Source organism: Netta rufina, assembly GCF_964035555.1.
Source record: "Netta rufina genome assembly, chromosome: 2".
Classification (NCBI taxonomy): Eukaryota; Metazoa; Chordata; class Aves; order Anseriformes; family Anatidae; genus Netta; species Netta rufina.
Genome location: NC_140124.1, coordinates 133,822,044 through 133,845,884, shown reverse-complemented (window position 1 = coordinate 133,845,884; position 23,841 = coordinate 133,822,044). Strand labels below are relative to the sequence as shown.

The 23,841-nt window shown below is 40.4% G+C and overlaps 1 protein-coding gene across 2 annotated transcripts in view; it reads left to right on the top strand.

Annotated features, from left to right (window-relative positions):
• Positions 1-2,371: 2,371 nt before the first annotated feature.
• RUNX1T1 (RUNX1 partner transcriptional co-repressor 1) overlaps positions 2,372-23,841 on the top strand; it is a gene marked incomplete at its 5' end in the record, with an annotated part of 111,482 nt that continues 90,012 nt past the window's right edge. The window contains one exon of one of the 2 annotated variants that reach the window (XM_084282890.1): positions 2,372-2,577. In XM_084282890.1, the coding sequence (XP_084139016.1) occupies positions 2,550-2,577 (28 nt within the window). Of the gene's footprint in view, positions 2,578-21,968; positions 22,057-23,841 lie in introns of those variants that run through there. The other variant, XM_084282889.1, reaches the window with a different exon arrangement.

The following is a 23,841-nucleotide window of genomic DNA, read 5'->3' as shown; positions in this document are numbered from 1 at the left end:
CAGAGTTTCTAAATGATGTTCCTTCCCTATTTTGGAAGATAATACCTAGAAAGTCAATTGATCTTTCAGACTAAAGGTACAAGCCAGAGGTAAGTGCTGTGTTTTTTTTTTTCTTTTTTTTTTTTTTTCTTTTTCTTTTTCTTTATGCTAAGAATCAGGACTAAGTATTAGGACTGACACTACAACAAAACGTACTCTGTGACCATTGGCAAATCTCTTACTAATTTTTCAGCTTACATATTCAACAATGGGGATGAAAGTATCATATCACAAAGATCTGCAGGCTCAACTAAAGTTTCTAGATCTGCAGCACACAAAGGCAGTCTTGGAAAAGATGCTGGTTTTAGATTATTTAAAAATATTTGAAAATACCTTTTAAAGATTGTCCAATTATTTTGGCCTTGAAATAGATCGCTATAAAACAGTTAGGTTTTAAATCAGAAATCAGTGCCAGGCTTGTGGCTTCTCACCATCTTTGTAAATTAAAATCACTGTATAACAAAACATGTCCCGATTTATGCTCTGCTGAGCTGAATTTACTTCAAGGTAAACTTGACCCCTTATTACGCTATGCCAATCTGTTCATTAGAGCTCTGTGTAGATATCTGTAGAAAAAGTAGATCTATTCAGATCATAAAACTTATTTTAAACATATTTTCAGAGTCAACCAAATTTTCAAAGCCCATCGCAGAGGTGGATAAATGATGCTCACAAATGTCCTTTCCAGGACATGTATGTGGCCTGTTGTAAATGCATGTAAAGTTACTTTGCATTCAATAGGTCTACTTAAGCGCTTAAAATTAGGCACTTGTAAATTTGCAAGATCAGACCTATAGCATATGTGTGTGTGTGCGTATGGGTGTACGTACAGCAATAAACAATGCAGGCTGATGAGAAGTTTATTATACACTAATGCTTTTACCTAACATTTGCCATCTGAAAAAAAAAAAAAAAAAAAAAGGTAAATGCCTGGGCCATTCTGACAGATCCAATCAATTATCTTCACCCTGAAAATAAATAAATAAATAAATAAACACTTTTTTTCCTCTCTATATGAAGTTGATGTGCTTTTCCACGGAGATGCCTTCTTTATACAGTGTCAGCGTGACAGCACAAGTACCAGTTCACCGTAGGTTGCATCACTGACAATAATATTCTCAGAGAGACATGGAAGGGAATAACTGATGAATCGGAAAATATATGGATGCCTGCTGAAATGATTATGTAATGAAACACAAAGTCAAATGGTAGCAAGCTTCTATTAATTGTGGATGATAGTAATTAATTTCCACTGCAGTTGTGATCGCGTTTCTGCATTTAGAAGAATCCAGAATCCCCTTCCAGGAAAGTGTGAAATTGCATCTGGGTTCTGCAAGCCATGAAAGACTATAAATTTCTTTTAAAAAGAGAGAGAGAGAGGGAGAGAGAGAGAGGAAGGCCTTCCCCGATACTGTACTTTATAAAGAACGAAAAACAAAGGGAAAAAGAAAATGATAATTGTTTTCTCTAAGGCTATTATCTAATGCGAAAGCAAACAGTCTGACTGGAAATCAGCTAACAGAAGGGGATTAGAGAGTAGATCTGAGAGTGGCTTGATTTCTAGCGCTGCTGTCTCTTCACACAGTGATGAGACACAGGCAGAGCAGCCAGGAGCTCTCCAGATGGCTAGAGAAAGTGTTTGTCTTGGGTTACTGCAGGGCAGTCTGGACTCTTAAAGCCGGGGAGGCATCATTAGGGAGCAAGTTAGATGTCCACCCGGTAAAAGCGAGCGAGAGAAAGAAAGAGCAGGCAGGCTGCCCGAGAGGGACCGCGCTCGCCTATTGTTAACATATACTTGACCCCCACTAACCTCCTCACGACACAGATGTCTCCTACCTCTATCACCTCCCACTGCTTTAAGCCCTCCCCCCCTGCACCTGGGTAGCGGGGCCGGGCCGGCTGCCGGCAGTATGCTGCCTGCCTCGCGAGGTGCCTGCTAGCGGGGGAGCCGGGCGCGGAGCATCCTTGGGCGGCTCGGCACGGCACGGCACGGCTCGGCTCGGCACTGCACCGCACCGGCTCGGCACCGCCCGGGGCAGAGCTATGCGTCGGCTGCCCGGGGCCAAGCAGAGCCCCCGCCACTGACAGCGGCCGCTCCCTGCGCTCCACATCACGGCTGGCTGCGGAGGAGGAGGAGGAGGAGAAGGACCCGGGCGTTCGCTATCGCGGCTTGGAGACTTGATTTTTTTGGTTCTCGTGCTTTCCCTTGGAACCAGTAGGCTCTCTCTCGAGCTGATCCTCCTTTAAAAAAAAAAAAAAAAAAAAAAAAAAAAAAAAAAAAAGAGAGAGAGAGAAAGCGAGAGAGAGAGAGAGAGGAGGGGGGAAGAGCAGCTGGAGTTTCTCCTCAGCTCGTTTTGACTTTTGTGGACGTGGATCATCTGGACTGGGCAGGGAAGCCGCGCCGCGCTGCTCTCCCCTTTCCCACCCCCTCGCCCCTCCAGCAGCCGGGGCTGCCGGCTCTCCCCCGAGCAGGACGGGAACTTTTATTTGCAGCTCGCAGCCCGTGGCGAATGGTGGGAATCTCCGGTCCTCTGCAGTGTGAGTACGGGGCGCGGGGCCGGGGTTGGGGTCGGGGGTGGGGGAGAGACACCCGAACCTCACTTTCCCTCCCCTTTCTCCTTGCCCCTAGGGCTGCTCGGGGCTGTGACTAACCCGGGCGGGCCGGGGCTGCCGCCGGGCCGGGCACGGCTAGCTCTGCATGCAGCTTTCCACCCGCTGTCCCCCCGCTCGCCAGCTCGCACCCCGGATCTCTCAAAAACCCAGGAAGCGAAGCACCCCCTCCTGCAAGAAAACAGCTCTCCGAAGCACGCAGCGTAGGGTTTCTGTCTCGATTTAGGACTCGTCTTTTTTCCTTTTATTTTTTTTTCCTACCTCCCCTGTCGCCAGATGACCGAGCTATCCAATGTGAACCGGAGTGCCTGAAATATTTCTGGTGGTGTTTTGCTGTTGTTGTTCCATTCTAATCACGGGATTATGTAGCACTGGCAACATCACTTCAGGCTATTTTGCAAGAAATATTTCGGGCTGTGCACGCCGCCTTTAATTGCACAGCGATTTTTGCAAGTTATCTCGCTTCCCCAAACGACAGGGCAGCGTTAGGGATTGCATTTCCAAAACTGCAATGCAATGTGAATGTGGCATCTCCTCTGTCTGAGCAGAAGGGTCTGATTCCATACGTTGGTAAAACACCATCGATAGGGGGGCTGAAGGATGAAAACCACCCTCCCGGCCACGCAAACGAGCCTGGGACTTTTGGGCGACTTGGAACCCTTTTGTTACTGCCAAAGTTAGGAGGCTGGGTGCACCGGGGCTAGCGGAGGGAAGGGACTTGCGACCTTAGTCGGGGCACCCGCGTGTGACTTGTAGGCAAGCAGAAGCGGTTGGCTTGTCACTGCCCTTTGCTCCTGCAGAGCGTTAGAGAGAAACTGAAAGTAGGCAGCAGGACAGGGGGGTGAAGGGGCCGGGGCTGCCCCAGCCGGGAACTCGGCGCCGGCTTTGGTCGCTCCAGCAGCCGGCGGTGCCCGGGGCCGCGGCAGGCGCTGCCCGCCCGGGTGGCGGCGTCCCTTGGAGCCCGCTGCTGGCGGGGAGCTGGCCGGGGCTGCCCCTTCTGCTCGGGCTGCGATCCGCAGAGCCTCAGAAAGCAAAACACGTCCTAAAAAGAGCCGCTCAACTTTGCCGCTGCCGACCGCGGCAGGGCTGGAAGCGCTTCGGTGCGCCCTGGCTGTGCGGCACGCCTTGTCCCCGAGGTGGCCCCCGCAGAGCAAAGAGGAAGGCAGGTCGCCCTCGGTGACAGGCATGGCAAGGGGTGAAGGTGGCTGCGCAACCCTAAAGCCGCAGGGAGAGCCGTGCCGGCCGCCCCAGGACGGCCAGCGCCACCCGTCCGGCCCCCGACTGCCCAAAGGGACCCTTCGGAAGCTCGGGAGGGCACAGCCGAGGGCTTGCTCCGGCAAATATTCCTGCGCTTAATGTAACTCTGACCCCTTTAACTTTTAACATCGCTTCCCCTAATTAATCTGTTCAGGCCCCAGACTTAAATGGCTGTCCACAGCTGCTGCAAATTGATTTATCCCCCGATGGTGGTCTGAGTTGCTGACCAAAGCAGGATTTTTATTATTATTATTTTTTCCCTTCCCCATTTTTGGTCTACTAATCTGTTTTGACTTATTTTCTACTTAGAGTTATACTTGCATGTTTTTTGAAGGACTCAGAAAATATTTTCTTTTGACATGTAGCTAGAAACATAATTATTGTATTTGTAAACACAGTATGGTAGGGCTAAGGGTGAATATAATTTATTTAATTATACCCTTGAAGCCTTACATTTCCTCTGTTTCTGCATCCTGACAGATGCGATGGGAAGTTTAAATAAGCAACTTTGCTAAGTGTAGTTTGAGGCAAGACATGAAAGGCGTTGTTAGATTTGAATTCTATTGTCCAGGTTTTCTGATCTGCTCTTCTGATAACAGTTTCAGTGAATCTGGGTAACTCAGCGGATTGAAACTGGTTTCTAATGGTTGTTAAAGCTGATGCTTGACCTTTCCATGGGAAGTCTGAAAACCTCATTCAGTTTATTCTGGGCTGATTTCCTTAGGAAATCCAATATGATCAGGGAATTTCCTTCAGCTCAGCCGAATGTTAAGAAAGTTAGTGTATCTTGTTTACACGGTCTGGTTTTAGCGGTAGGTGTTTCTGGGGCTCCCCTTCAATCGACAAAAATACTAGGAAAAGGATCTGAATATGGCTTATTCATAACCGTGCAGTCTGTGAAAACACAAAGTTGGCAAAGGCTTCATTAGCTGCGAGATACACCACAGGCTTGCTGTCAAGGTTTTCAGTTAGGAGGCTGTGGTGTATTTGATAACTGACAACTTTTTGCAGGTCAGTTATATCATATCTGAACTTGCAGTGTAATTGCTGCTACTTTCAATTCCTGCATCACTTTTCCTTTCTGTCACGGAAGTCTCAAATCACGCACCAGCGTGAAGAAAAACCTCGAGCCCCACCAAAAACCCACCCCACCAAAAACCTACCCCACCCGTAAGCCTGTAGATGCTCCGGCGAGCTGAAGCCAGGCCAGGAGTAGGGGAGATAGCGGCGAGACATCGGCCCCGCGTCGCAGGACGGTGGGAGCGGGCTGGAGGAGACAAGAACCATTCTGTTTGTAATGGAATGCAGACAGCAGTGTTAGGTCACTGCTTCCTGGCAACTGCTGCACGAGTTGTTTTTCTTCAAAGGCTTTGAGCTTTTAAATAGTTTCCAAAATCTTTTCAAGTAAAACATTGCCTTCTACCATTTCTGACCACCTTAACGTTAACTCGTTTCTTGCCTAAATAATGGACCAGTAAAACATCACACGGCATCTCATCTGTATATGCTTAACACTATGTATGCCTGCGCGCACATGGAGTTTTATGCTAGAAGTATTGTTTATAGAATAAAGGGGAGAAAAATAGCTCCACCTGGAGTGCTGGCCAGTGGCTAGTCAGTTCAGGACATTCTTCCCTGTCAAATCCTGTTTCTCACTTCTCTGAAACGAACTTCAGACGACAGGCATTGAATGCGAAGCTCACTTCATTGAGGTACCGTGCAGCCTGCAAACCCCTCATTGCCAGACACTTTGGATGAAATAAGCATCTGCAGTATTTGCATTGGGGGTGATGGGAGAAAGGGCTTGCAATTGTCATTTTCATCTTTCAAATCCACTTGCCACAGTCCATTACTGTTAAATCTTTAGCTAATTGAATAAGGATATTAGTATGTTGCTATTGCAGGAGCTTCAGATTTGTTAGACTGGGGGGGAGATCATGTTCTTTGTTCTGCAGAAACTTAAGTTGTCATGCAGAGATCAAGAAGCATTATCAGCTGAAATAAAACGTGAACTTGGTGTTGTGAAGAGGTTATTTCTCATGGTTTGTCTGAAGAACTGCATAAAGAAATTATTTTAAATCAGAATATATTTAAAAACTTTGAGCCATGTACTTAGCAGCCTGCTGTTTTTCATACAGCCTTTAATAGCAACCTGGAATATTTATATAAGTTTATACTGATGCTGACTTTAGTGTAAGGACTGGAAGTGTAAATTCTTAAAACATTGGCTTCCAGATTTCATTTCCTTCACCTTCTTTCACATGAAAGATCTAAAAGAGTTAAATGCTGAACTTTTAATGTAAAGGGACTTGTTTTTCCACATAAATGTTACTTCTTCATAGAACTGCTTTAAAATTGCAGTTATTTTGTTCTTGTTTACTGTAAACTTGATTAGCTTAATAAATAGTAGCATAAATACATCAGGAAGTAGTATATTCTGTGGTTTCATGGGTAAAGAAAAATGATCAGCAGATGTAAAAATCAAAGTCAAAATATCCTGCCCTTTCACAAGGCTTTTTATTTTTTTTTCTTCAAAATATTTTCATCTGAAAGACATTGACTTCCATCTTCCTTTTTTTTTTTTTTTCCCTGCCATTGATATGAAAGTTTCCAAATAACGTTTAGAGAACAGTGGACATTTTATTAAAGTAAACATTAGTTCAGTATAATGGAGGTAATTGTAAGTGATAAGAGCAGAGCAGGTTATCTGTGTGTTGTTTAAACAGAAGGAGCTATTTTGCACCATTTCCAGTAGCCATCTGTAGAGGAGAAGGGTTTGCACCTGTCTGTCCACACTAATTATAGATTAGGTCCAAAGAAATGAAATTCGAGTAGGCTTTCTCTTAATGAAATCCATAGTGATTTTATTGTAAATGTGTTTTGTGTACAGACGGTGATGGTTGGGCTGTGAGTAAAATAAATTGCTGTATGGCTGTCATGTACTTGTAGTTGTAAAGCAGGATACTGCTGCATTAACAAAGGTGCTGAATAAAAATGCAGTGCTCCATTTATGTCCTAGGCTTCAATTGTGGCTTTAGCTAAGTTTAGCCAAAAAGGTTCACTTTAAGCTCAGTGTTTTAGGGGTATGTTTCAAGGCTGACTTCTCAGTTACCGTCATTTTCATGTCAATGTACTGGCACATAGGTGGTCCTTTGGCTGAAATATATGGGGTAGAAATGGTTTCATGTTAAATATGTACACACATGCACGCAGAGTGTCAGAAATACTTTCCTCTCATTTAATATTATATTGCTAAAACAAAGTGGAAAGAGTGAGAAATGCATTCTGCAGTAAAAGGTCACATGAATTTCTACCACATCTGTTTATAGTAATTATGAACATAATTAACATAAGAATTACAAGTGAAGTAATGACAAGCTGAGCTATGAGATATTATGCCATAATGGTCATATGTTGGAATTCTCACATTATAGCACACTAGAATTCACATATTCAATGCAAGAAAGAAAATGTTAGATTTTTATCTATTTTAATGCTTCAAAACTTATCTGCCTGGGGCAGATGGACTTTACGCTTTATAGGAAGGTAACCCATTATTAAGAGAGAGTCAGTTGAAATTAAGATTTCTAGCCTGCAGCTTGGACTTTGAGACAGCTGTGCTTATGGAACGCCACTTCTGTTACACATTTGTAGTCTGATTGTATTTATTTTATTACCACACATTGCTTTATTTTTAAATGTGTGTTTTCGCAGCAAACTGTTTACATTAGAAAGGATCCTGGATTAGTTTTTCTTTAGAGAATTGTGACTCCAGTAGTAAAATTGTCTGGTGGGATGGCCAACATAGAAGACACATTGTGGCTCAGGAAGATGAGAATTTGATGGATCCTAAATTAGTTCATGGCATATATGTGTATATATATCTCGAGGAAAAAAATCCTTAACGTCTTTAGAATAAAAAGAGCAATCTCTCTTTTGTACACAATATTTTGAAAGAACACATACATAGGGAAAACTCTGTGGTACTTTGCAGGTTGAATTAATTTAAGTCACTTTTCTTTGGAAATGCATCGTACGTACCATTAAGTGTAAGGGCTAAGGTTTCACATGAGTTGACTAACTTTTGTAATATGACCTGTCTGATTACCTCTAAATATGGTTGTCACACAACTGACAACTGGAGGAAGTTGAGCAAAAAGTGGCCCTTCTTAAGGGTAAAAATACTGGCTGAGGAATGCTCATAGTAAATTTTAAATATAAAAACCAGTTTACCTTTAAAGGAAAATCAAATTCCTGGTTTTATGATATGAAAATTTACCAAATTGCTGTCTTTCTAAGGCTAAACATATAGAGTGCCTTATGAAGAATAAAAAAATTACCTTGTGCAATGTCTCAGTGATACCAAGAGGTTTTCGCATTATTGGATTAGTGGAGGATTTGTGACAGACCCCTTTTTATCTGACATTCATTGCAGTGACATGATTTTCACACACACGCCCTTCCCCCACCTAGGTTCTGGTTTTCACTTTGTATTATGTGTCAAATTCCCTTTATTTCTTTTCTTGTGGAAAAACTGCTATCTTGGCCGAGTGATTTTTGGAAGGAGTTCTGCACTGAACAATGCTTGTTTCACTCTAGTGTGCTGTCATTGTCCTCACTGCAGCCTTCATGTTGCTTTTCCACAGACGTGTAAGGGATATGCATTCCCTTAACTAATAAATGTCAATTCCTAGAGGGGAACGTTTAAAACTTAAAACCTGAAAGTGCAGAGTTAGTTTAGCAACTAACACTGTTTTTGTACAGTGACTCTACTGGTGGGCTGTGCCCTTGTTTGGCAGGCCAGTCTGTTTCTCCCTTCTCATTATCTCATGATAACACAGAGTTATGATGAATCCAGTCAACATAAATCACACACTTATGTTTTCTCAATATCTCAGCTGCTGGCTGTAGGACCTGCTCTGGCTTATCATTCATCCTTGTGTGGATGACGGTGACCTGCAGCCAGCTGGGGCTGCTGTTGGGGCTCTACTGCCAGGCTTATGGTGGCTATTTGGCCAAAATGGGGTTGGGCAGCACTCCTGCCTGGGTGCACCTATTTTCTGCCACCTGGGACGTAGGCTGAAGTACATCATGGGATCATTGTTTTGTTGGGGACCAAGGTGCCTTCAGGTGGGGAGCCCCCGTGCTGCTTGTCCCAGGGGGTCTGGCAAGGCCCTTGTCCTGGAGAGTTTTAGGAGTGGAGGTGGGCTGGTGACTGCCCAAAGCAAGGGAGAAAAAAGAATAGATGTTGCATCCAGAGCACCACCACCCTCTCACCTCCACTCAGGCCAGGGGCCGCTGAGCCATGCCCCCTGGGGCTGGTGCATGGCTCCTGCTACCTGACACCCACCATGCCTTCACCTGGGCCATGCTGATAATGCACTCTTCCTGATAGACACTGCCGGCCCGCTCCCCCCTGCCTCACAGGGACACCGGACCACAGCAAGCCCCCCCGCCACCAATAAGCTGCATGGGCATTTAACATGCACAAAGCCCGGGCCATGCTGCTGCTCTCATCCTTCCCTCCATCCTTCCCTGCCACAGGATGGTAATAGCCACCTGGGGCCACCTCCACAGGATTCCCCTGGCTTCACAGCCCCCGGTATGACCAAGGAGAAGGGAGGGAGGCCGTGCCTGGGGAACCAAAGCTTGGTGACAGGCATGGCTTTACAAACAGTAGATGGAGGGGGAAAGAGGCTTGCATGGGTGTTTTATCAGATGGGGAGACCCTAGCCCCAGCTCTGGCCCCAAGTGCTGTTAGACAGCTGGTGGTGGCAGCTGGGGTCAAGATGAACCGTGGTGTCCCTCTGGCGTGAAATTACACTGCTGGGTTTGGTGTGTTTGTTTGTTTGTTTGTTTTACTGCAAGCGTGGCTTTCCTCAGAGGGAGGATGCTGACAGGAGCTTGCTGTCATGCTTGTGTGTGTAATCATGGTGTAAATATCTGGGTTGCTTCAGCAGGGACTCCTCAACTTTCAAAATATGGCAGACATAGAAAATGTGGCTTTTTTTTCTTCTTTTTTTCCTTTGGACTTCGGTGCATGATTTTTCATTTCTCGCCAACCATTAAAACAACTTGCATGCTAAGCGTGTGCGTGCATATTGTTTTAGCAAATGGCTTTATCAGCAATTATTTCTTAAAGCAACATCAAACAATTAGCTTTAAAATATATTCAGAAATTTGAAATATTTATATTGCTGTTGCACTTTGTCAAGTGCTTGTGCAGATAGATATATAGATATGATCCAGTAACTAAAAGCCTAATTAAAATTTGTTTAAAGCCAGGGGGGCATGTATTCTTGTTGACAGCAGCAGATCGATAGGGTAAGACAATAGAGCCCCATTATTTTACTTCCATTGACTGAACATATTGACATTTCAGGTTTGTGATTGCCTCAGTGAGCATGATGAAACACTGAAATTCACAAACCAACTGTCTGGAGTGGCACATATATTACTGTATGTCATCTCTGCCTTCAGGATACCTTATCACTGAAGCAGAATGGTAATGGATGGCAGCAGAGCACTTCAGAGAGGTTAGGGCTCTATCAGTTAAGAAGCTGACACGTAGCAGGTTTCAGGAGTATCTTTAATTACACCTAGAATTATGTACAAGGGAAGATGGTCCTTGTTACCTGCTGCTGCACTTCAGAGTTTACAGACTCAGAAGCAGACAGGATAACAAGGTACTTATGTTTCATATTTTATATACAGGACTTTATACCTTAAACTTTTTCAAGAAGAGTCCAAGGACTGCTGATTGTGCTGTTTGTGTGCTTGCCATATTTGCCAATGGCAGCATCTCAACCCAGCCTTGATGCTCAAGTTCCAAAGCACCTGCTAGACCTTCCCCCGCTCTGAAGATGTACAAGCAAACAAAGAACAACTTTAAAATACATACATTCACTTTGGGTTTCTCTGTCCTCAATATGCTGTATTGACAGTGGTCAGGGGATTCAATACAGTGAGAATATTAAGGAATGGTAAATATGTATTTTTACCTCAATATAAGCATTGTAAAAAGCAAAGTATTTACGCAATATGTTAGTGTGTATACATAAAGGTATACGTTAACCTATATGATATAAACACATATATAAAGAAGACCCAGTGGTTGCAGAACATAGAACATTCTTTATTATTTTGAAGTCTTTCAGATGTTCTTTAAAATCTAGCAGACTGTGGAATGAAACCCATCAGGGTTAGGCAGAGGTAGAGATTGAAATTAATTTAAAGCAGACAAAGAGCTAATATGAAAGAGCCACTGGTGATTTAACTCATTTTTAAGAGTAAGTGTAATGAAAATATAAAATGTATTCTGAGTGTGCCATCTACTCAACAATTGTTGCCATCAAGTGGACTGCTGATGCCCTTTAAGATGGTAAAAAGGAAACTGGTCCTTTATACCATTTTCATGAAAATGTTAGGTTTCTGTTTGATCAGCAGGTGCTGTTGAGATGAAAGCCATGTGTAAATTTTCAGAAGGCCAAAAGTGTCAATTCAGAAAAGGAAAGTGATAAGAGAAAATGCAATCAGTTTTCCTGTTTTCAATTTGTGCAGGATTTGAAGAGCTGTTTTGTTAAACTGCTACATCTGCTCCAATATGAATATTGAACTACTTCCACTAAAAATAACACCCTATAATTTGGAAGCCATTGCAATCTTTTGTTAATGCAAGTGGGTTATTTAAAAAAAAAAAAAAAAAAATCTATTCTGAAAAATCTCCTGCCTAATGTGCGTTTTTGTTTATCGGCACTTTTATCTTCAGCAGATAAAATGGCATTATGCAATTAGGACCATATCTATTTGGACTATAAAAATGGTACCGGATAGCTGAATGTCAGTATATTGGTAAAAGGATTTAACTCGTATATTTAAAATAATTTTATTAATAATCTACAATTGTATCTTAAAATGACAAGTGACTGTTTCCTCAGTGTAGCAATACAGTGTCACCTACGCTTGAGTACATTGTTGAAAGTAAAGGATGTTCAGAGCATTACAGAGCATTCTTTGGCCTATTTAATTTTTGTTATATGTGTAAATCTAACTTTAGTCTTATCAAGAACATTCTGACTTTTTTTTTTTTTTGAGTAACTTTTTCCACAGTAAAATAAAATGATTAAGTTAGATTGAATGCACATTTACAAAAATATTTGCTGCTGTTGAGCTGCTAATCCAAGTGAGTTTTATTAACCTGGAAAGCCTTGCATTGGTAAAACAAATTTTCTGTCACAAGCATCTTCAGAGAAAATAATATCAGTACTTTTTAAAACAAGCAAACAAACAAAAAACATCATCACCCAGATCTAATGAAAAGGGGGGTGGCTTGTTAATTTTATAGATAAAGATCTTAATGAATAAGTGATAATTCATTGTTACATCTATAGAGCCATATGCACATAACACGAATAAATGTGCAGAATGAACCAAGAGCTTTTTTCTTTATTTCATGTTTAATGCTACATAGAGAATTACCTGGTTTTAATATTAGAATGGGCGTTAGTGTTGAATTCTAATCTAGAAGTCGGGAACTCAGCTCTTTGGCAGGTGTCCGTGTGGGAAAGGGCCTTGCTGATGCTTCTGTTTGGTTTTACAATTGGATTTGTAAGCTATTGACCTTGGAGGATTTTCCTCAAAGCAGTCTACAGATCAAAAATAATTAAAATTCAATAAACTTTACATTTAAATATAGAATGGATTTTGTCTGAGATCAGTGCTTGTGGAAGGTTGGCTAGAAGTCTGTGGCATGTCTACTTGATAGTTTGTATTCCCAAACATAACTATGTGCACACACGTGCATAAATTTATGCTGAATGACAGGGGGATGATTATTTATACAGATTTTCTCCAAAACTCTATGCTCTCCTGAAACATAACGAAAAGCCTCCCTCCCAGAAGAGTGTTTACATCCTATGACAGTCACTAGATTCAAATCTTCTAAACATGAAAGTTGTTTCCTTTCCTCCAAACCTCCTTTTCCCCAACAAAGCTAACCCTGTTAAACCTCACCTTCTGTGGGACGTATACATAGTTATAGACATATGTACGAGAAGTAAATATTACAAAAAACATGGCCGATCAGGGCAAAATGTCTGTAGCCTTAAATAGCTTGTGATATCTGCCAACAGCAGAACCCACGCTAAGCAGGCCCTGCAGGGCCTGACCCGAGGATGTGAGACCCTTGAGGAGCCCCATGTTAGTGCTAAGTGCCTGCACGGAGCTTTCTGCTAGCAAATATTACCAAACAAATGCTCTGTCAGTGTGTTTTAGTGGGGATGCTGCCTGCCTGATGAGTTGTTTCCAAGGTGCTTCTTGCTTTGGTCATAGGGTTTTGTGGTTCTTTTCACAGGGGTTGGGGTGGAGTCTAACAGAGATTATAGCTTGATATAGTGTCTGTGTCTAAATTTTCTTATATAATTTTTCTCAGCACATTCATGAAAGTGCTCTGTTCTCATTCTTTGCCAAAAATTCTGCATGCAGTTTTGCTGTTTCTATTGAATAGTTGCCATATTTAACTCCAGTGGTTGTGAATGGAAACGTGACTATAGAAAGGAATCCTTTCATACTAGCTTTCATTTTTCGTAATGTGTTTTGGGATGCCTGGAAAGAAAGGGCATCCTAGATATTCAAAATATTTATGAATACACACAGAGAATTTAAAAGAAGTCTGGCAAATTAGTTTTGTTTTTCTATAGTTGTTGGGCATGTGTGAGATATGGTGACTTATTCAAGTGATATTTTTTTACTCTGTATTCTTGATTGAATTTCGTCATGATTAAAAAAACAAAAAACAAACAAAAACAAACAAACAAACAAACAAAAAACAAAACAACACACCACACACAACTGTGTCGTACAGAACTGTACAGTAATAGTATTCCTGAACAGTCCCATATTGCAGCATGCCAACATGTGATCTTCATGTGGTATTTCAAGATTTCTTTAAGCAGGTGTTTGAGTAATTTCCACCTCCCTGTTAGTCAAGACAGGTAGACTGTGGTGCTTATATAAAGTAACATTCAAAGTTCATAGATAATAGGTTCTCTCAGAAATTAGGTTGTTGTCTGGAAAGACATAATACTCCACCTAGTGGAGTGGAATTAATCTGCAAACAGTGGCAGGCAATGACAAATAATAAAACATATATAATTTATGAAAACCATGTTGAGCCAGTGAGTAAAAAACAGGAATTTTGGCAAGCATCTGGTGAGGTGGCTGTGTGACCACTACAAATTGCACAAGACTGTACTTACTTTTGTTGCTCTAGGAGGCTCATGTGTGTCTGCCTTGTTGGATGTTAATACGTAATTTAAATAAATAGCAGTCATTACCACTAGTCATTTTCTCTTGTGATTCATTTTATTTGGGAACCCAAAGGCTTCATTTTTGCATTTCTGATCTGACCACACAGGTGTCCCTTTGGGTTTGTGGCTTTGGTGTCATTTTAACTAGTTTGAGCAAAAAAAGAAACAATCCAACCCCCCAAAACTCACCCACTTTTTTCCATTATTGTTTATTTTCCAGAATGCATTTTATGCTTTTTTTTTCTTGTGCTTTCATAATGGCAGTATCAGGATATGCTGGTCTTGTGTGCTGTCATGACAAATCAGATGGCTTGTTGAGTAAATGCGTTTGTGGCATTTGGTAGTCCCAAGGTTTAACAATCTCTGTTATGAAGCATGAGATTAGATAGAGTTTTGTTTGCTTCCCCATTATTTTGTTCCTATTGTGTTATTAGGGTGGAATAGAGTTAATTTTAAAGCTGGGAGGCAAGTGGATATCCAAACCTGAGCAGAAAAGATACCATCCTCAAATCCTCTGTGAATATTTATCCCACCATTTAACCACACCTGTTAGACAAGTTCAAGAAGAGCACTGTGATAGACCAGCTCAGGCATGGACAGTGAGAAAGTGTGAGGGCTATTGCCAGAAAAAGAGATGATTAGGATGCAACAAAGGAGACAAAATGATACTACTGCAAAGAATATTTGGGAAGAGTGCTCCAAAGGAGTGCTTTCAGTGACATCCAGGTGGGGTTTGCTGCCAGGGCCATTAAAGCATAGTGGTGCCAGAGAAAGCTGCCAACAAGTTTAGGGATAATGTTACCTGCGGGTGTGCTACCAGTGGATTGTAGTGCCAGGATGATTTTTTTTATTTTATTTTAATGGTGACATTGAGGAAAGTATTTAAGGGTAACGTTATAGAAAGGGTTTTAGTGAGTGAAGTCACTGAGTTCTAGGAACCATTAAGCAAAAGCTGTTTCATGGCTGTGCTATTTATTATTTTTAAAGCTTGTTGGCAAACCACTTAATGCTGGAAAAGCATGCTGCAACCTGTATTAAAACATATTGAAGATGAGCAAGGAAAACATCGTACTGAAGTGAATAGATAGCCTGGTTTCTGAAAGTTACATGCATTTCTTGTGTGACACGATAAATTAATGTAACTCCATGGTTTAGCAGGATTTGTGAGCCTTGAATTGAAAGTATTGGCACTCAGTTTTTCAATGGTATTCACACGTCCATATCTCCTTGAAGATGGTGTGCCTTTTGTCTGAACACAAGCCTGTGGATCTGGACCTTCAGGCTTTCTGTGTTCCCATCTCATCTTTGTGATCTTAACAATACTCTGTTGGATCGATATTAGGGACTAGATACAGATACTGCCCTGATGACGTTAGCTTATATAAGAATAAGTGGGCGAGCTCAAGTCAGAATATAAAGTGAGCCATTCTCTTTGCATTATAAATGACGGGCTTCCCTGATGAAGAATTCCATTTAAAGGAAAGATTAAGTCCATTCCTCCTGTAATAATATTCTCAGAGGTTCCTGTTGAGTCCATGGGACAGGTTTTCTCAGTTTAGGTATCCCAAGAGCTGTAAAGCTGTGTTCAAGGCAGTTATCTGCTCCAGAAATTTCCAGAGAAGTGTACAGATACAGTAAATAACAGCTACAGTAGTTTTAGTTTTAAGAGTGAGTAAATGTACAACTTCCCTTACAGGTTTGAGATGTAATGGACCCATCCTCTTCCCATGAAAATCTTGGGGATGTTTTGGTGCTATATTTTTTTTTTTTTATAAAGTCCCAACCTAAATTTCCCATTCTCCTATACAGCTATTATTAGCCACTATTGTTTTTATTATCTCATAGCTTCTCTGGGAAGAGAAGGATGGGCAGGACCTCAGTGACATTGCCAGAGCAAGTCATCAGTGGCCATGCCTGCTCTCCAGGAGGTCACAGGAAGCAGGTGGCTGTGTTAATTGTCCTTGCTCCCAACTCTTGCCCTTCCTGGAGGCAATTTAGAAGTGGTCAGGAAGTGTCAGGCCTACTGTGTCCCCCCAGGTTCGCTACCTCATGCATTCATAATAATTTGAGGTATGTGCCAGGCAAGGGAAACTGAATAGGAATCCCTGCTGTCCTTCCTCAGTTGTGTGGCTATATGGCTGGAAAGCCTGAGAACTGTGACTTCAGAGTATGTGTGGGGCTGCAGGTGAAATCCAGCCAAATAACAAAGAATCCTATTAAAAAAAAAAAAAAAAAAGACATTTCCTTAACATGTAGTGTCTTCTTTTTCTTTTGGGTTGCTGACATAGAAGTCCTACACAACAAAACTACAAAAACTCACTGGGGGCATGAAATATTTCTAGAAGTGTTCACCTGCTTTTATCTGGTGAGGATGGGGAATGTAAATGCATTCTCTGCTTAGGCTACTTGAGTTTTAGTGGTTTTTGTTGCAAATGCACCGTCAGTATTCTTGGTCCCAGAATGGCTTCAGAGCTGTGCTTTGGAAAATTAGTCAGGGTCCTGCTACTTCAGATGAGCTGCTTCTCTAATACTTGATTTTAGCAGTGAAGACACACAACATAGCTGAGTGTCTCACTGCAAGTATTGCACCTGATGCAATATACAATATTGCACCAGGTTTGAGCTACCAGTAATATTTCTGTAAGTGTCTTCTGGATTGTATCCACTCACGTTGGAAGTGATGTGAGTTGAGTAATAAATATCATACTAGTTATTTGTCGACCATACGCATTTGGGAGGAAAACAGAGATTCTGCTCAGGTATACTCTTGGTTTTACTGAGACTACTTGCCTAAATAAAAGGTGGGCTGCAGGATTATGTGGCTGGTGAATCATACTGGTTTCTGAATCACTCTTACAAAATATCAGCCTGAAATATGAACAAATAATGAGCACATTGTGCTTGAACTTGTACCTTATATAAAGAATAGCATTTTAAAGCAGAATATTTTGTAAAGTGTTTATTAAAAATGACTTGCAATTTTGTTCTGTCAAATCCATTGTGCCAGGAAAAATACCCCCTTCAGATGGGAAAAGATATCAGAGTTCCTGTAAAAATATCTGATTTTTATCCAGCTATTTTCTAAGGGTTAAGGCTCCCTTTTCTTCTGTGCAAGGAGATCAGCTGACAACAGCAGCAACCAAATCATGTTTGCAGCTGGGCAATTACAGTAGACCCTAAGATCTGCAACTGTCAACCATGAACACAGATGCCTTCAAAGTTCTGTTTTTCTTCCATGTGGAAGTCGTTGGCATGGAACAGATGCCTTCATTTTAGAGAAACCAACCTCTGGATATAATTGGTTCTCTCTTGTCTTGTCCTCTAGGGACAGTCTCTCACAGATGAAATTAGATGAGAAAAAAAAAAGACACAGGCACACACATATTCACACATGACATGAAGCAAAGAGTTTGCAGGATCTCTATGTTTTGTCACATGGACAAAGAAACACGTCTCTGTTCTACTGCTGAAAGATTTGGCTCCATTTTTAACACTCTACGCAGATGCTGATTATGCTATTGGAAAAACATGCATATTAAAATATATATATTGGCCCAAGTTTGTTATTAATCTAGGCATGCTTGTTTAGAAGTAAGACAAGCATATCCAGTCCATATTACTTTAGAGATAATTGTTGAATTCTGCCCTATCTATAGATGTTGCAGTCTCAGAAATTGAAAGCTAAATGGCAGAGTAGACGGGATGATTTAAAACAATCTAAACTTCTGTTGCAGTCATAGAATCAATGAGTTTTCATCAGCTGATTCACTAGTTGTTAACACAGGAGGAAAAAAGTGTGCAGCAAGTAGTTCAAATCACGGCTAGAATATAGGTATTCAATTGAGAAAACACACTTACAGGAATTTTGGCACAATTAGTCCAATGAACGCCTGTGATGAGCCATTGCTGAGAGCCTTGTAACAGGGTACTTAGGAGAGTTTCTCCTCATACTGCCAGTATCTAAAATGGGGCAATGGTGTTAAAGGCTCCAAGAGAGAGGAAAGTCTGCTTAGCATGAGCCTGTCTAAGGCTTCTGTCTCCCTGCCCACGGAAGAGCTACCAAGTCAGTGTACTTTATGCTAGTTAACTGTTGCATTAGTTATGATTGAAACAAATTCGTACCATCTTTAAGTTGTCTCAGTAAGCTCAGTTGTGACCTGTGACAGTTCAGCCAGCACTGTATAAAGAGCTGCGGTGTTCTTGGGTGTACCTCCAGGAAGGTCAGAGATCATCAAGAGGTGACCAACCACTGCTGCTCCCCGATAGCCTGGAGTCCCATCATCTGAGTACTTTTTCTTTCTTCAGTTTTATTTCCGAGCATAAGCTTTATATATATATATACATATATATATGTGTATTGCAGTTTAATGTGAGAGTCCAGTTCAATCACCAAATGTAAAATTTGTCTAGGTCGTTGAGGAGTCATAGGATTGCAGTATCTTGAAGATGCTGAGTCTATGCAGCAGCATAGGTCCTGCTGGTAGAGTATCAGTAACCTGCATCCTGAACTCCATTTTCAGATTTTAATGGCAGTTTCTATTTTACATTACAAGGTTGCTACTACTATAGTATTTCCATCTCTAAAAGCTGAACAAAATGGTTACCAGCAATGTAAATGGGCAGGAGTTTTCTTGGTCTACCTTGCTTTCTAGAATGCAAGCTGTGTTTCAGCTACCTGATGTAAATACATTGCTGGAGTGTGCTGTGGTCCTTTTTTGCCACTGACACCCATGAACCATATGGGTGGAAGACATTCACTATTGACTTGCAGTAGTTAGAAGAAGGCCTGGAGTAAACTGAAAGTTTTGAACTGATGACTTTTTAGGTTTTAAAAAGGAGTAGGGACTTTCTTTCTTACAGAACCCCGCTTCTGATTTGCAGAACATGACTGCATTGGTATGCTTTTAGCATTGTATTTCTGAAGAACCACCATATTAAAGGAAAAAAATTAACCAAAGAAGTGCTTAGGTGATGAAGGGATTTCTGGCAGAAGCACAATAATGGTTGATTTCTTTTGGGGCTGATTCTGATATTTGTAGTCTTTACATCCTATTAATTCCTCGAAAGATAAGCTGATACAAGAATGATTTGCCAGGGCCAACGGCTCTTCTTAAAATCTTGGCTCAGGTTATGTCCCCCCTTCTCTCCATACATAAGATAAAAGCACTGTGAATATGAGGTTAACTGAATTCAAATAGAAGACTCTCTCGAGTTATTGCATTCCTTAGAAAATAAATACATTTCTCATATGGTTGAGATTGATCAAAAAAGTATTCTGTATGCCAGTGATTACATTCCCATCTGTGATTAAGGTTTTCTGTCTGCATCTGGTTTTCACATTATATTTCTGTAACAAGAATCCTTTATATGGCAGAGTTCACTCTCTGTATTTTCTATTAGCTGCAGCTTGAACTACTGCACGGATCGCAGATTTACACATGTGGTTTTCATTACTTCATACCATTGAGAAAAAGTAATATTTGTTTGGGAAAGTATGTTTTTCAAAATTTCCATGGTAATACAACATGTTGATCCTTTTTTATAACACTCTTGTAAGACTACAAATTGTTTGAGGCATTCTACTTTCAGTGAAGTTCAGACTTTAGATGATTTTGCATGTACATTCCAGCAACAACAACAGTTTACAAATCAGGAGGCAAAAATGCATTTAAAAAAACAGATTACTGTCAAATGGGTATGGCAGAATGCATCCATCACTTTGGAAATATGTGGCATATAGAGAAAATGAATCTGGGGCTGAAACAAAGGAAGATTAGTAACTTAAAAGTGATGTCTCCATTGTAAAGTGGACCACAGATGGGTACGTCTAATTTTTTTTTTTTTTTTTTTTTTTTTTGAGTAAGAACTTATTTTTGTACAGTAAGAGATTTAAAAATCTTTTACCAGCCATGAAGAGGAGTATGCTATTCAGTAGACACAAATAGTGAATTGTTATATGTTACATAATTTAACATATTTGATCACAATTATTTCTGGTGGCCAAATTAGCAAAGGTTAACAAAACATGAATACATCTTTACAGATGGCTGCTGTGTGTAATTCTGAATCCAAAATATTATGTTAATTTAATGTTCCACTGTAAATCCATATTTCAACCAGATTGTGCTATCGTCACTCAGTAGAAAGCCTAATGTTTAAATGATCTCAGTGAAATTAATAGGGCCACTTGGTCAGTGAGGTATTTTTCAGTTTTGCTAGTGGCATGAGTTTATGGCCATAAAAATCAAATTAAACAATAACAGCAATTTGGGGAACGTTGTATGCATTTATGGAAATGTAATGTGTTATGCAAAAGTCTGAAGATTTGGAAAATACAGAATTCATGGTAAGGCACAACTTTAGGGCAGGTTTTAATGCTTGCATATGTACATGGTGACAATTACAGAATTAAAAAAAAAAAAAGTTATAGTTATTGCACTCAAGTCGGGGAGTCCTCATTATGTTTTGGAGATTATTTCCCAAATGTCAAAGGTGATTGTGTCATATTGAAAGCTTAACAGTTGCCAAATGCTGGGTACAGTCCTGCAGTCCCTGCACGCCTCTTGGTTTCACTGAAATCAATAGAAATTTGGCTCTGGCCAGGCTGAAGAAAAAAGTCCGAGAATGACCACGCTAAAGAAAACAGGACTTTGTGGTGAACTCCTTTGTTCTCTAACCTTAATTTTAGCTTGGGAAGGTTTGTTTTGGTTAGAGGAGGGTCCTTTTTTTTGTGGGAAGGATTGTGATTTCTAGCATCAGTATAAATACGGTCTTTCGAAAATGCCCTCAGGCGATACATTTTTTGCAGCATGATCTAGTCCAGGAGGCAGCCTGGGCTGGATTCTCGGTTAGATGCATGCAGCTGCGGCCAGATCCTTGTGCATGCTTAACTTCATGTCCTGAAATACCTGAATAGTGGATGCAGATTGAAGCATGTACATAACTGTGTGTGCCTGGCTCTGAAAACCTTTCTGCCTTGACATAATTATGAATCCCTGAAAAGCATATTAATGTCTTGGAAAAGCTGACAGCACTGTAATATAGACTCATGCTAATGATGAAGTATTTGTGTAACCCAAATAAACAGGTTTGGTAGGTGTTGAAGTGGGAGAGAAATTGCTTTTACAAAAGTGGGAGGGTGATTTGTAAATACATTGATACCTTTTTGATCTGTCTTTGTTAAAATATGTTTGCTGTTATGACTTACAAATGAGTATAGAGTTGTGCAATTGCAAGGTCTCTATTTTTAGTAACCATGTTCATTTAATAAATGATTCTCTAGAGCTTCTGTTGAAACAGGTAAAGTATATAATATTTTATATCATATGAATGTGTTTAAAACCAATCATTTTTACAGAATTAGTTAATAGGTGTTTTCATGGTAGAATACAGGCTGCCCTTACTCTGTTGCCCTTTATATGTCAGCTATTTTAAATGGGCAACTTATGAAACAGCCTTTGTCGAAGGATTAATACAGTGTTAAAGTACTGCCTTATATTAACTAAGAAAATGTGAGTAATTGATTTAGAATGATAGCGTTTCTGTCTTCCCTTTTTATTTAAAAGACTGCTATTATCATGCAAATGAAGGGGTGTGGTACTTCAAACTGGCTGTGATATGTGCTTTTTTTTCTTTTTCTTTTTCTTTTTTTCATTTGTTGTTGTCAATAGAAAAGATTGATCTCTGGGTTGGTGAACATAATATCTGTCCCAGTCAGAAAAGGAAAGAGGAAATTAGCAGAGCGATTGGTGGAGAATGATATCTGTCAAAAGAAACACTTGGAGAGCACTGAGTTTAGTGATAGGTGACTGCCGGAAAAAAGGGAACTTTGAATTTTGTCAAGGTAAGGAACAGAAAAATATTTAATTTTGTAATATGCATACCTGTTAGAAGTTATTTTTAATGACTGTACCTTGCCTTGTAAACTGTAATTTAAACAGAAATCTTTGCCTTTAGCCTCCAAAGAGTCTGTCTAAATCAATCAAAATGTTGTCGTCAGTTTAATATCACTGAAAGAGCACAGCAATAACAATATAATTTCTCAGTGATTACTTTCCTAAAATCTTCCTTATATTGTAAATACACATATGTAAAAAATTTAACCATGTTTATTGTATTTTTGATACCATAGGTGCTTTTCATCTGGCATATAAGTATTACTTGGCTGGGCTGTAAAAAATCATAAAGTTCTTTTTACTGCACTGTGATTAGGAACAATATTTGCAACCAGGTTAAGGGACAGTTTTAATCATTTTGGCAAAACGGTTGTGTTTGTTATTCAGAGAAGGCCTCTAGTAAACTCATTGCATTGGGAATCTGTGATAAACTTAGTTGAGATGATATTGAGAATTAATACATCAGTTTCCTATGTGCAAAGATTTTTACCATAGTTGAAAAGTAAGTCTGTTATGGCAGAACAAAACTTCTCCTTAACTTACAACTGTCATTCCTGTCTTTACTGGAACTACATTTTTTCTCCTAAAATGGTGTGTCTGGATAGCAAGAAACTACTAAACCGATCTTCAGTGCTTTCCAACACTCTTGATACTTTCTTTTTCAGTGTTGGCCCAATTTGCCTCTGACACAATTTAGATAGAGTATGATATCAAAATAAATTGATCAAGAAGTGTGAGTTCTCTAGACTCTGCTCCTGTTTGTTTTAAAGGGAACTCAAGTTCCTCATCTTTCCACCCTGCTTGTGGTCCCACGGTATTGTGTGGGTGCAGTACTGCAAGGAGATGAAGCACAGCTCGGGGTGCTGGCAGGAGGCTCTGCCCATAGCTGCAAGGCACGACTCGGAGCACTGCGCACTTTTGTGGATGTATTTTAAAAAAATAAAAATAAAAAAATTAATTCCTATTAAAAATAAATTTGCATTCCATGAGTTCCTAGCTTATTTTAAAACAAGTCAGTCCATCTCTGCGATCTTGCTATATGTGGAGTGTGAAAAAGAATGAGTATTCTTTGCAGAGGTTCTTGTTGCATTTCTGTTTTGCTGATTTGACAGTGTATAGCTTCTGACTGATTCTCCTCCTTGCTTCTGTCTAGAGTCTATTTTTCAAAGTGCAAGTGTACCCCATATGGGTAGTTGTTGGTTAGTTTCGTTTGTAGTGTAGATCTTCATGAAGGATTCAAATATAAATAAATGTAAAAGTAAATATTTCATGCCTGAAGCATGCAGTGCTGGCATACTAATGGGACGTTTATTGTGGTTTATTGCTGTCAGAGCATGTGCAAGATAATGGAAATTTCCTACAACTTAGGAGAAAGTCATGTTTTCTAATACTGATCATTTTTATTAGAAAGAGGAAATGAATATGACTGAAACTCACTTCATCATTATAAAGTCCAAACGATCTTGCATTGTACTACTGAAATATTCATAAATGGGAGTGAACAGCATGTCACCTGTCCTGTTAACCATGGAGCAGGTCAGGCTGCCTGTATCACCCGGATGCAGGCACATTTTTATCATTTAAAAGTTATCGTATATTAAACAATTCCCCTCCCTGTGCAGTCCTATCACAGCATAGCTTTATACCAAAATAAGCATATCTTCTTTGTAGCACAACTTACAGAGTTAACCATATTGTATAATTTTCACCTTGGTGATAAAGATGATCCAAAA